Source organism: Solea senegalensis, unplaced genomic scaffold (assembly GCF_019176455.1).
Source record: "Solea senegalensis isolate Sse05_10M unplaced genomic scaffold, IFAPA_SoseM_1 scf7180000017528, whole genome shotgun sequence".
Classification (NCBI taxonomy): domain Eukaryota; kingdom Metazoa; phylum Chordata; class Actinopteri; order Pleuronectiformes; family Soleidae; genus Solea; species Solea senegalensis.
In genome coordinates, this window is record NW_025322451.1 from 1 (window position 1) to 13,159 (window position 13,159).

Consider the following 13,159-nt stretch of genomic DNA (forward strand, 5'->3'; position numbering starts at 1 on the left):
AGGTTCAGTGGTTAGTTGTTTCTTGGGTCACACGAGGTGTAGAGGGCAATTATAAGTTTCCCATTTCATCTCAAGGTCCCTGTCCTCCCAAGAAACTCCCTGTTCTCTACTGATATCTGCTAGTTTCTCACAACAGCTTATTGGCATCATATCAGACAACTACTCTATCCAATGAACCTTCTGTTCTTCTGTATCCCGTACACATACTGCTGAAGACATGTTTATATACGCCTTGTTTCTCTCTGCTCAGTGTTGTTCACTTTGCAGACTCTTCGACTCTGTAAACTGTGCTCCTCTGGTTGCAACTCAGATTAAATCAACTTGCTTGTATTCATCCGACTCAGTTCTCGTGCTTCATCTCACTCACAAAAGTTCCCACAACAATTTGGTGTCAGAAGTGGGATCGTCTGAGAGTCCGTCGGGATCAAAAGGACGTCGGCAGCGCGCACCTGGAATCCAGGAGATCTTCCTCTACCTCCAACCAAGTATTCAGAGAGAGGGGACCGGCGATCCAATTGATTGCCTGACTGGCTCCACGACGATCCAAGATAAAGATAACGTCCGCTTGAGACGGTGAGATGTTGACTTTCCAAATTCCAAATTTACCAATGATTCATGAATAATGACAATGATTCTGTAATCAATAGAGAAAAGTTTTTTTATGTATTTTCTGAGTCTGTGGATACTTGCATTACTGCTGGTCATCATTTTCCATCGTTTACTTCCTTTTTGTTTTGGAACATTGACACGGAACTGTCATGTTGTAGGTTTTGATTGAAGGGGTTTACTTCCTTGAAATTGAAACTGAGTTTGTAGGTATAGGTTTTCATAACCTGATACTGAGTTTGTAGGTATAGGTTTTTATAACCTGATACTGAGTTTGTAGGTACAGATTTTTATAATCTGATACTGAGTTGTAGGTACAGATCTTTATGGTCTGATACTAAAGTAGGTGAGAACTTTCCACTCTCACTGAGGTAGGTGAGAACGTTCCATTCTCACTGAAGTTAGGTGTGGGTTATAGGCGTCAAAGACCTACACCTAGGATTATTTACTAGAAGTCAGGGACTTACCGGTAGACAGGGTCTATACGAGGTAAATAATCAAAAGAGTCAGGGACTCTTGGTAAAAAGGAAACATGGGTACCCAAGGAAGTAAACGAGCGAAAAATGATCCAGACAGTCCAATTATTCTGGCCATGAAACAAAAATATGGGGATCAAAGTGTTGAATGTTTAAATTACTGGGTAACAAATCATGGATTCCCAGAAGGGGGATCGTTGAGCAAAACTCAACTGAAAAAATTACGTGAAAGTCTTGAGAAAGAAAGACAGACAATTATGAGCAAAAAGAGAGTGAAAAGTGATAAAATGAGAGAGATTGAAAAGAATGAAGGATGTCTGAAAAAGTGGGAAGATGAATGTGAAACGAGAGAAAGGAGACAAGTGTGCAAAATGATAACATGTATGAAAGTTGATAAGAAAGACAAAGGAAGTGATTTTGAACCTAAGAGTAAAAAGAATTCTCTCTATCCTAAACTGACAGGGTGCGGGCAGAGCTCTCTGGTTGATGACGCTTCCTGGTCCCTCCCTCGAAGACGACCCCCTCCAGATGCAATGGCTCCGCCTTCGGTTCCTCCTCCATACAACGCCTCATCTGCCACGTCATCACCGATGTCATCCACATCCTCTTTCATGAACACTCCCTCCCCAGGCTCCAGTGTCCTCACCTCCTCCTCCCTCTCCCCTCCAATTGCAGCACGCACCAGACAACAATCAGATTCAGCTCTTACGATGCCAATGGTGCAAGTTATGGGTCCGGATGGAAATCCAGGTTTTGTCTACCGCCCATGGACAACTCAGGACCTGATTGATGCAGCATCACACCTCCCAAAGCCTGCACAAGGTGGCGCTGCCATGGCACGAGCCTATGTTCAGTTCATCAAAGATTTCACACCAACCTCAGGCGAAATCCAGAGAGTCATGATGAAATACATGAAACCATCTGATTTCTCCAAGGTGAAAGACATTTTCCCAAGAGATGGCGACTTCAGACCACAAACGGTGAATTGGGACACTAATGACAATGCTGATCTAGCAGACCGACAGTATCAGGACTTTGTCACACAATTAGGACTGAAATTGGTTGAGGTTTCCCCTGCTCACTGTGACCTTGCTAAAGTGAATGCCTGCTGTCAGAAGGAAGAGGCATGCAGAGGGGACGCAGGCCATGGCAAGGAGAGAGATCAGGTCCAAGAATGGGACCACCACCAGGTTACGATGTGTGATTCCTGTGTGGCACTAAAGGACATTGGGCAAAGGATTGCACACAATTCCGAGGCCGAGGCAGAGGAAGAGGTGCTCCACCTAGAGGCAGAAATGACCGTTGGCAACAATCATCTGACTGATCTGAGAGACGAGGGAGGGGAGGACCAGATGCGTGCGTCACCCAGACAGCCTACCCTGAACCTTCAAAAAAGGGGAGTGAGAATGACACACACACACACACCACTCACACGCTTACACCGCAGCAACAACACCAACTACTCACAGATACTATTGAAGTTTTACAGAGAAAAACTGAGTTTAAACCTATAGGAACATACACCATGTATGATGACTCAATGGTGCAGAAACTGCCCACTATGATTTTGAATGTTGCAGGAAAAGATGTTACATTTATGGTTGACTCGGGTGCAACACGCACAGTGTTAAAATACTCTGAAATACCTGAGGCCAAACTCAGTGGCAATTTCATGTATTCCATTGGTGCATGTGGAACAACAGTGAAAGAGAACTATACATCTCCAATTACGTGTTCTCATCCTGAACCATTTACTAAAGTAAAGCACTCATTTTTGCTTTCCCAAGTCTGTCCATTCAACTTGTTAGGACGAGACTTGATGATGGCTTTTGGCATCGACCTGATTTCGACACCAGAAGGAGTTAAAGCTGTGAGACGAACAACTCCACCCAATCCTGAAGCCTATATAATGGCTAAGTATCAACCTGATTTAATCTCCTCGCTGCTCTACATATACCAATGGAAAGTTGAGAGTGTTTTGGCTCCATCTCTAACTGAACGTGCACATGCACTGGTTAGCCCAACTGCAGCTTTCATGCAGCCTGAGGCACTCCATTGCACGTCACACGTGACAACTGACCTTGACAGAGACTATGAAACTAAATGGTGGACTGACATCAAAGATACTCTACTGACTGACTCTCTCTACTGGACAGACCTGCGATGTGCACTTTCTGTCAGCTTAACAGCTGAACAACAACGATTTTTTCTGATTAACAATTCACATCCACATATTTCGCTTTCCAAAGGACAAACTGATCAATGGAGAGATTTAGGTCCATGGACAAAATCATGCATTGAGCTCAAAGATTGGCAATCTACACCTGACCCACATGTGTCGTACTCGCCAAAGGGGGGTGTTTTCAAAACTGCATGCAAATTAACTGTGGCTACTCTGAAATCTGTCTACTTGCTAGACCACAATCTTGATAAAACCGAACACATACACCAAATGCTCTCCGCAGAACAGATCCATCCAGCCCTTGCACAAGTCCCACCCAAATTGTGGGCACAAGGCAAATATGATGTAGGTCTCATAAAAATTGTGAACCTGTAATAGTCACTCCTAAGTCTGACTACAGACCAAAACGAGTTCAGTACCCTCTGCGTCCGGAAGCCGTCGACGGCATTAAACCTGTTTTTAAATCCTTATTGGAAGCTGGTGTTATTATCCCATGCAATGACTCACCTGTCTGCACTCCTATTTTTCCAGTTCAAAAAGCTAGAGAACCACCATCTCTACCCGAGTGGCGATTTGTTCAAGACTTAAAAGCAGTTAATGCAGCTGTTCATGCCAGAACACCAAGTGTTCCTAACCCCTACACTTTGCTTTCACAAGTTCCATCCTTTGCTAAGTGGTTTTCAGTTGTTGATCTATCAAATGCATTTTTCAGTGTTCCTGTTCACAAGGATTCTCAGTACTGGTTTGCATTCCAGTTCAACGGGAAAGGTTATACTTTCACCCGTTTATGTCAGGGTTTCACTGAATCACCAACAATTTACAATCAGGCTTTATGCGAATCATTGTTGCCTCTAGCGCTCTCTGATGGCACTGCCTTACTACAATATGTAGACGATCTTCTGATCTGCGCTCCAACTGAAAAACAATGCATAACTGACACTATCAAACTGCTCAAACATCTGGCAGAAGAAGGACACAAAGCCAGCTTAAACAAGCTACAATTTGTCAGACAAGCTGTGACCTTCCTGGGTCACATAATTTCTGGTGAAGGCAAAACTATGTCTCCAAAACATATTGAAGCTATCCAAAAGATTCCAAAACCAATTACCCAAAAACAAATGCTATCTTTCCTGGGGATGTGTTCCTACTGTCGCGCTTTTGTCCCTAATTTTTCTGAGGTTGAAAGACCCCTCAGGACCTTGTGTCACCAATCAGGCATGACCTCTCGCTCACAACTTGAGTGGACACCGGAAGCAGACACTGCATTCCTGAACTTGAAACTTCAACTTCAGTCTCCTCCCACACTTGGACTTCCTGACCCAACCAAACCATTCACTCAGACTGTGGATGAACGTTCGGGTTGCATGACTTCTGTCCTCCTACAACCTCATGGTGATAGGCTCCGTCCTGTGGCATATTTCTCGGGTAAACTCGCTCCTGTTGCAGCAGGCATGCCAAAATGTCTCAGAGCTGTAGCAGCTGCTGAAAAAGCCCTTTTGGCCTCAAGAGATATAGTTGGCTACGCTCTTTTGACTCTTCTTGTGCCACATGCGGTCTCTTTGATCCTTTCTGAGCAGAAAACATCACACCTTTCGGCTGCTAGACACCTTAGGTATCACACGTGTCTTCTTGACATGCCTAATGTCACTCTTAAGAGGTGTACTGTTCTTAACCCTGCTACTCTGCTCCCTCTTCCACAGGATGGTGAGCCTCATGATTGCATGGCTGAACTTTCAGCATCTTGTTCTCCAAGACCTGATCTGACAGAAACGCCCTTGACAAATCCTGACCTTGTCCTCTATGTAGATGGCTCTGCTTCAAGAGACCCAGTTACAGGTCTCTGCCATGTTGGCTTTGCTGTTTGTTCTGACTATGACGTGATGATGTCATCATCTCTTCCACCTCACTTCTCAGCTCAAGCTGCAGAACTTGTGGCCTTAACGACTGCCTGCCAATTAGCTAAGGGTAGATCTGTAAATATCTACACTGATTCCAGATATGCTTTTGGTGTTGTTCATGACTTTGGTGCACTTTGGAAACATAGAGGTTTTCTGAAATCTGATGGCAAGCCTGTTTTGCATCACACACTCATTGCAGATCTCTTAGATGCCATCCTTCTTCCTTCTGCCATTTCTGTGTGTAAATGTGCTGCTCACACTAATGCCTCTGACCCGATTTCTACAGGTAACGCTCGAGCGGATGCAGCTGCACAGGCAGCTTCTCTTCTCCCTTTGTCTAACTCTTCTGTATCACATACTTTGGTTTCAGTTTCTTCTGACGTGCCATCTTCCCTCAGTGCTGTTCAATCTTTTGCATCTCCAAAAGATAAGCAACTTTGGAGAAACGCAGGTGCTTCATGTCATGATGGCATCTGGATAGGCCCCGACAACAACCCGTGTTTGCCTTCCCATTTCTTCCCTCACTATGCTAAATTGACGCATGGGTCTAACCATGCATCAAAAGGAGGGATGCAGCAAATGATTAACACATTTTGGTTCACAAAAGGGTTTTCTGCCTATGCTCAAAAACACTGCCAAGCCTGTGTTATCTGTGCTACTCACAATGTAGGCAGGGCAATCCAACCTTCCCAACAAGCTGCTCATCCTCAACCAACTCGACCTTTTGAGCATGTCATGATGGATTTTGTAGAACTAACTCCATCAGAAGGAAAGTCTCATTGTTTAGTGATGGTAGACATGTGGAGCAAATGGGTTGAAGTGTTCCCAGCCTCAAAACAATCTGCCTCAGTAGTAGCTAAAGCCCTTCTTACTGAAATCATTCCCAGATGGGGAATTCCAGCTAAAATCTCCAGTGATAATGGCAGCCATTTTGTTAATTCAGCTATCACTGAACTGAGCCTATACTTAGGTATTAACCTGAGAACACACTGTGCCTACCACCCAGCTAGTGGAGGTGCAGTAGAGAGGGAGAATGGAACACTAAAGAACAAGCTGGCCAAGTGTTGTGAAGACACAGGTCTTCCATGGACAAAAGCACTTCCTCTAGTGCTTATGTATATGAGAATGCGAAAACGAAACAGAACTAACTTGAGCCCCTTTGAGATTCTTTTTGCAACTCCTCCTTCTGTAGGTGTGGAAGCTCCCCGATCTCCACCCCCATCAACAGCTCTTTGTGATCACAACACACTAACCTACTGTACCAATCTATCCAAACAGCTCTCTGATGTAAAGAAACAGGTGATCGCAGCCCTCCCTGTTCCAGCCAGTGGTCCCCTGCACCAGCTCGAACCAGGTGACTTTGTGGTCATAAAAGACTTCAGGAGGAAGTCGTGGAGGAACAGGAGGTGGCAAGGTCCGTTCCAGATCCTGCTGACAACCCACACTGCTGTGAAGGTCGCTGAGCGGGCTACCTGGATCCACGCCAGCCACTGTAGAAAGGTTCCAGCACCCCCTGCTGGTGCTCCTGGAAAACTACAAACTCCAGAGGCTGCTAAGTAAGACTTTGCGTTCGTAACAGGCACGCAGGCGACCAAGGGTCCGAAGAAAGAAGACAACAAGTGGCGTGCAGACGTAGTTTCTGTGTCACCTTCGTGGGCGCAAGAAGACCTACACCACACCACACCACACCCTACACGTGTTACACCATTTCACTGTCTTTATTTTTCACACAGTGACTCTCCCCTTACAAGTCTGTATATTTTTATGTGCGGTTTTTATCTAGTTTCTGTAATTGTTATATTTGTTACGTTGTTGTTCGCACTACTCCCTTACCTCCTTGATACATAGGCCATGGACCGTAACAGACCCTGGCATCCGTTCAGACACCCAGGCCTGTGTGGTATACGAGGCACTATGTGTTGTTTCCTGTTTTTAACCTTGATCATTGTCCTTCCGATTCTGTTTTTTCTGAGACCACAGCTCATTCACCACTCACTTGACGCTAACACGAGTGATACCAACCAGCTGGTTCACCGTTTTAAACGCACGCTCCTGACAAATGACAGTCTCCATGACCATACGCAGAATGTCTGGTACCAAACCATGTTTTTCTTTGCTAAACAACAGACCACTTCCCCTTGTTATGTTTGTTCCTTGATACCTCGCACTACCACTGGTTCAGTCCCTGTTGTTCCTAGACCCCTCAATGCGACTGAGACTCTTTCTGTGTTGGTAGCCATGACAACAACTGCCACTGACACTGTTGACGATTCGTGGATAACAGTTAACATGACTAGGCGACTGGCAATGATTAATGAAACCTTAGTAGACTATACGGGTTTGAAGTGGCGTTTTAATCCTTCTTCTTTGCCACTTGGTAGTAGACAAACTCGCCTCTCCGCACCACTTTTTCATACACAATTGGCACCCTGGAAACCAAAGGTCTGTTTCCGACGAAATTGCATTTCCCCTGGGACTGGATGTGCACCTAATGTTCCAGTTGGAACTTCTGCCCATTGTGAGCAAGTTGTAAATGCTGGCTGTGGGGTTCGTTCTTGCGGTGACCCATGTCCAAACGCTGACGGCGTCCCATTCATTGGTAGAGCTAATCTTACTGGGATCCCTACTAAAACCAATTCTTCAGTTACCAATCCTTATGTTAGACTTCCCAATCCAACACTCGGTGCCAGTACTCTGAAATCGCATGTGTGGGTTTGTGGAAAGTATGTTTATCTTTTCCTCCCTCCACGTTGGTGTGGTCTTTGCTATCTGGCTAAATTGATTCCTAATTACAGACTGACCAATAACCTTACTTACTTCATCTCACAATATACGCACTACCATGCTGGCCATTTGGCTAAACGTGATGTACGTGTCTCTGCTGGCAGTAAGTTCCTGGCCGCAATCTTGCCTCAATGGGGTACGGTGCATTTAAGTCACCATATTGACACACTTGCCGTAGATCTAGAGAATTTGACTACATTGACCACTCAAGGTTTTGAGGCCCTATCCCCGGAAATCCAAGCTCTCCGCGATGTGGCCTTGCAGAACAGAATGGCCCTGGATCTTTTGTTAGCCTCTCAGGGTGGGGTGTGTCATATTATTGGTTCAGAATGTTGCACGTATATTCCCGACAATACGGACAATGTGACAGACACGATCGTACACCTTAATGACCTCCTTCGCACACAGCTCAGCCGTGACAGCCCTTCCCCCTCTTCCGGTTGGGACTGGTGGTCTTGGCTTACGTCCGGGGGATGGAAGGCGTGGTTGATGAAGCTTGGGCTGTTCTGTGTTTCTCTGTTTTTTTTACTGTGCTGTTTGTCCAGCTGTATTATTCCTATGGTCAAGAAAATTGTGGGCTCCTTGTTCTCGTTGCAGATGACACGCTATCACCTGCTTTCTGTCACTGCTTCTGCTCCCCAGGTGGCTTTGGACGACATAGCTGCCACTTATGTACTGACCATGGACGCGAGCACAGACGACTCACACACTGATGCTGACTCTGATGCATGTGTATAAAGGATTTACCTAAGGTTCAGTGGTTAGTTGTTTCTTGGGTCACACGAGGTGTAGAGGGCAATTATAAGTTTCCCATTTCATCTCAAGGTCCCTGTCCTCCCAAGAAACTCCCTGTTCTCTACTGATATCTGCTAGTTTCTCACAACAGTTTATTGGCATCATATCAGACAACTTCTCTATCCAATGAACCTTCTGTTCTTCTGTATCACGTACACATACTGCTGAAGACATGTTTATATACGCCTTGTTTCTCTCTGCTCAGTGTTGTTCACTTTGCAGACTCTTCGACTCTGTAAACTGTGCTCCTCTGGTTGCAACTCAGATTAAATCAACTTGCTTGTATTCATCCGACTCAGTTCTCGTGCTTCATCTCACTCACAAAAGTTCCCACAACACTTTGCTGTAAGGCTGCGCCCTTTGAGTGTGTCAAATGTCAAGCAGCTGTCTGTCAAGGCTCAGAGGTGCACTTAGGTCAACCTTGGGGCGGAGGTGATCAGCAGCAGCAGCCTTTGGTATGCGCCCTTAAAAACATGGCACCACAACAACTGACTTGTGTGCCAAGATCTTGGGTTGGCCCCAGACACCTGTGGGCCATCGCTTCTCGGCCTTTTGGCTAAGATCAAGTGTAGTATCTGTTCTTATCAGTTTAATATCTGATATGTCCTCTATATGGGGATTAAATATTAAATGCATTTTTGAGCAGTGGGAGGTGAAAACTGGGGCTTGCTCTCTTCACTCCTTGCATTGACCTGGTATTGCAGTGCCACCAGGAACGGTGCACCATTCTCTTTTTTCTGTGAAAAGCAAAGCGAAGCTGAAACCAGAAAGACATCAACCCGTGCCTGTGCGTCAATTTAATTGCGAGCCCATCTTTCTTGTAAGGAAGCAGCAGCAGCAGCAGCGTAAAATCTTACAGCACCTGGTATTCCCAGGCGGTCTCCCATCCAAGTACTAACCCGGCCCGACCCTGCTTAGCTTCCGAGATCAGACGAGATCGGGCGTGCTCAGGGAGATACCATGATCAAGCAGGCGGTTCACCCAGGGAGAGGCTCAGCCATTGCACTCCGGCTGTGTTGACCCCTGCAAATTCCCCAAACGTGGGAGTCTTGACTGCATAATTTTTGCTAGTGGGGTGCTGCGTCCGCGCTTTCCCCCGATGATGTCGTTGTAAGCAAAGGTCAGCCGCCCGAAGTTCAACGTTGTGTGCCCATCTCCAAACTTTTCACGTCCTTGCGGAGCAACATCCCCAGTCTTTCCAAGTTGCTGGGAACGTGATGGTTGTGGGTGTTGTCTTTTAGCTCAAAGCAAATGTCACGCTCCCTTTCCCAACTCTTTGTAGAAGAACTCGATTGTTGGAGATGGATCCATGGCCATCATGCCAAGGGTTAATACTTTGGCGCTTGCTCTGTTCACTCCGTGCAGTGACCTGATGTTGAAGTGATGCCAGGAGCAACTCACCATTTCAGAAGCCCGGATGAGGTGGAAATGGCCCGGCAGTTTGTACTGCTCAGTGTGACACGGAGCTGCTTTGCTCATGCACTCACGTCTACCACTAAATGTTGGAGGTGTGCCAGTGAGCGAGGAATGTGCCACAGCCTCAGCGACTGATAGAAAACTGCAGCGCACAACCGACAGTAGGAAAGCGCTTCCAAACATGCAGTCAAATCTGGGCGGTTTATTGGCCGACTAAGCAAAAACGTTGAAGGAAGGCCGTCCCAAGGTGGCCGGCCGGCCGGCCGACCGAGACTGTGGTGACTCCGGCGGATAGACTCCTCGGCTGCTCTCCAGGACAGGGGCTACGTTGACTCTGGTTTCTCTTCAAAATGCACAAGTCTTTCGCCTTTTACTAAAGACTTCCGTGGAGAGGGACGTTCAAGAGTTTAAGTTATTTTTGGTGGGCTTTGCTGTAAGGCTGCGCCCTTTGAGTGTGTCAAATGTCAAGCAGCTGTCTGTCAAGGCTCAGAGGTGCACTTAGGTCAACCTTGGGGCGGAGGTGATCAGCAGCAGCAGCCTTTGTTATGCGCCCTTAAAAACATGGCACCACACCAACTGACTTGTGTGCCAAGATCTTGGGTTGGCCCCAGACACCTGTGGGCCATCGCTTCTCGGCCTTTTGGCTAAGATCAAGTGTAGTATCTGTTCTTATCAGTTTAATATCTGATATGTCCTCTATATGGGGATTAAATATTAAATGCATTTTTGAGCAGTGGGAGGTGAAAACTGGGGCTTGCTCTCTTCACTCCTTGCATTGACCTGGTATTGCAGTGCCACCAGGAACGGTGCACCATTCTCTTTTTTCTGTGAAAAGCAAAGCGAAGCTGAAACCAGAAAGACATCAACCCGTGCCTGTGCGTCAATTTAATTGCGAGCCCATGTTTCTTGTAAGGAAGCAGCAGCAGCAGCAGCGTAAAAGCTTACAGCACCTGGTATTCCCAGGTGGTCTCCCATCCAAGTACTAACCCGGCCCGACCCTGCTTAGCTTCCGAGATCAGACGAGATCGGGCGTGCTAAGGGTGGTATGGCCGTAAGCCGGGGGGTTGGGGACACAGACTGCTTTTATGGACTGGGCAGGGCCCCACCTCTTGTGGGGGCTCCAAAGTCAGCCTTTCCGGACACCTGCACTTCAGCCTTTATCTCCTACATGCTACACTCTAGTCAGTATCGAGGCGACTTGAGATGGGCGGCTGTGCAGTGCGTGTATCAGTTGTTGCTGAATCTATAAGGCTTGACAGCCAGGTATGCCAGTAAAAGGTCAGTGTTCCTCTCAATGTGTGCTGGAGGTTGAAGTTGAACATAGCACGGCATTAACGAACCTTCAGGTAAAGGCATTGGCCTCTGGGATTATTCATTTCCAGCACCATCAGCCAAAGAGCTGTGTCTGGCAAGATCACCCGGTGTTTGGCGAGTACACCTCATACTTACCTGGCAGGGGAGATACCATGATCAAGCAGGCGGTTCACCCAGGGCGAGGCTCAGCCATTGCACTCCGGCTGTGTTGACCCCTGCAAATTCCCCAAACGTGGGAGTCTTGACTGCATAATTTTTGCTAGTGGGGTGCTGCGTCCGCGCTTTCCCCCGATGATGTCGTTGTAAGCAAAGGTCAGCCGCCCGAAGTTCAACGTTGTGTGCCCATCTCCAAAATTCTCACGTCCTTGCGGAGCAACATCCCCAGTCTTTCCAAGTTGCTGGGAACGTGATGGTTATTAGGTGTTGTCTTTTTAGCTCAAAGCAAATATCCGCGCTCCTTCCCAACTCTTTCTTAGAAGAACTTCGATTGATGGTCCATGGCCACATCATGCCAGGGTTAATACTTTGGCGCTTGCTCTGTTCCTCCGTTGCCCAGTGACCTGATGTTGATGATGCCGAACGCTCACCATTCAGAAGGCGGATGAGGTGGGAAATGGCCCGGCCAGTTTGTACTACTCCAGTGTGACGCGGGCTGCTTTGCTCATGCACTCCGTCTACCACTAAATGTTGGAGGTGTGCCAGTGAGCGAGGAATGTGCCACAGCCTCAGCGACTGATAGAAAACTGCAGCGCACAACCGACAGTAGGAAAGCACTTCCAAACATGCAGTCAAATCTGGGCGGTTTATTGGCCGACTAAGCAAAAACGTTGAAGGAAGGCCGTCCCAAGGTGGCCGGCCGGCCGGCCGACCGAGACTGTGGTGACTCCGGCGGATAGACTCCTCGGCTGCTCTCCAGGACAGGGGCTACGTTGACTCTGGTTTCTCTTCAAAATGCACAAGTCTTTCGCCTTTTACTAAAGACTTCCGTGGAGAGGGACGTTCAAGAGTTTAAGTTATTTTTGGTGGGCTTTGCTGTAAGGCTGCGCCCTTTGAGTGTGTCAAATGTCAAGCAGCTGTCTGTCAAGGCTCAGAGGTGCCCTTAGGTCAACCTTGGGGCGGAGGTGATCAGCAGCAGCAGCCTTTGTTATGCGCCCTTAAAAACATGGCACCACAACAACTGACTTGTGTGCCAAGAGCTTGGGTTGGCCCCAGACACCTGGGGGCCATCGCTTCTCGGCCTTTTGGCTAAGATCAAGTGTAGTATCTGTTCTTATCAGTTTAATATCTGATATGTCCTCTATATGGGGATTAAATATTAAATGCATTTTTGAGCAGTGGGAGGGGAAAACGGGGGCTTGCTCTCTTCACTCCTTGCATTGACCTGGTATTGCAGTGCCACCAGGAACGGTGCACCATTCTCTTTTTTCTGTGAAAAGCAAAGCGAAGCTGAAACCAGAAAGACATCAACCCGTGCCTGTGCGTCACTTTAATTGCGAGCCCATGTTTCTTGTAAGGAAGCAGCAGCAGCAGCGTAAAAGCTTACAGCACCTGGTATTCCCAGGCGGTCTCCCATCCAAGTACTAACCGGCCCGACCCTGCTTAGCTTCCGAGATCAGACGAGATCGGGCGTGCTCAGGGTGGTATGGCCGTAAGCCGAGGGGCTGGCGACAGAGAGTGCCTTTATGGAC

General features: G+C 47.2%; 1 protein-coding gene, 9 non-coding genes and 1 pseudogene across 10 annotated transcripts; 8 read left to right on the forward strand and 3 right to left on the reverse strand.

Moving 5' to 3' along the window:
- Positions 1-1,453: 1,453 nt before the first annotated feature.
- LOC122764648 (protein NYNRIN-like) lies at positions 1,454-7,571 on the forward strand. The gene is made up of 2 exons (XM_044018625.1): positions 1,454-2,442; positions 3,614-7,571. The coding sequence occupies exons 1-2, from the start codon at positions 1,454-1,456 to the stop codon at positions 6,720-6,722; spliced, it is 4,098 nt and encodes a 1,365-aa protein (XP_043874560.1). The 3' UTR covers positions 6,723-7,571.
- A 1,706-nt stretch (positions 7,572-9,277) lies between these two features.
- On the forward strand, positions 9,278-9,470 carry LOC122764650. Its single transcript, XR_006359843.1, has one exon. It is a non-coding gene; the product is annotated as a U2 spliceosomal RNA (small nuclear RNA).
- Positions 9,471-9,591: 121 nt separating this feature from the next.
- Positions 9,592-9,710, reverse strand: LOC122764657 (annotated as a pseudogene).
- Positions 9,685-9,840, forward strand: LOC122764659. Its single transcript, XR_006359850.1, has one exon. It is a non-coding gene; the product is annotated as a U1 spliceosomal RNA (small nuclear RNA).
- A 646-nt stretch (positions 9,841-10,486) lies between these two features.
- LOC122764653 lies at positions 10,487-10,599 on the forward strand. The gene has a single exon (XR_006359846.1). It is a non-coding gene; the product is annotated as a U5 spliceosomal RNA (small nuclear RNA).
- Positions 10,600-10,781: 182 nt separating this feature from the next.
- Positions 10,782-10,974, forward strand: LOC122764651. The gene has a single exon (XR_006359844.1). It is a non-coding gene; the product is annotated as a U2 spliceosomal RNA (small nuclear RNA).
- A 121-nt stretch (positions 10,975-11,095) lies between these two features.
- On the reverse strand, positions 11,096-11,214 carry LOC122764649. Its single transcript, XR_006359842.1, has one exon. It is a non-coding gene; the product is annotated as a 5S ribosomal RNA (ribosomal RNA).
- A 384-nt stretch (positions 11,215-11,598) lies between these two features.
- On the forward strand, positions 11,599-11,762 carry LOC122764658. The gene has a single exon (XR_006359849.1). It is a non-coding gene; the product is annotated as a U1 spliceosomal RNA (small nuclear RNA).
- A 639-nt stretch (positions 11,763-12,401) lies between these two features.
- On the forward strand, positions 12,402-12,514 carry LOC122764655. The gene has a single exon (XR_006359847.1). It is a non-coding gene; the product is annotated as a U5 spliceosomal RNA (small nuclear RNA).
- A 182-nt stretch (positions 12,515-12,696) lies between these two features.
- On the forward strand, positions 12,697-12,889 carry LOC122764652. Its single transcript, XR_006359845.1, has one exon. It is a non-coding gene; the product is annotated as a U2 spliceosomal RNA (small nuclear RNA).
- A 118-nt stretch (positions 12,890-13,007) lies between these two features.
- Positions 13,008-13,125, reverse strand: LOC122764656. The gene has a single exon (XR_006359848.1). It is a non-coding gene; the product is annotated as a 5S ribosomal RNA (ribosomal RNA).
- Positions 13,126-13,159: the final 34 nt, after the last annotated feature.

Coding starts and splice junctions, on each gene's coding strand:
- LOC122764648 (XM_044018625.1), top strand. CDS start 1,454: ATGATAACATGTATGAAAGTTGATAAGAAAGACAAAGGAAGTGATTTT. Junction 2,443..3,613: donor GGGGAGGACCAGATGCGTGC/GTCACCCAGACA, acceptor AATATGATGTAG/GTCTCATAAAAATTGTGAAC.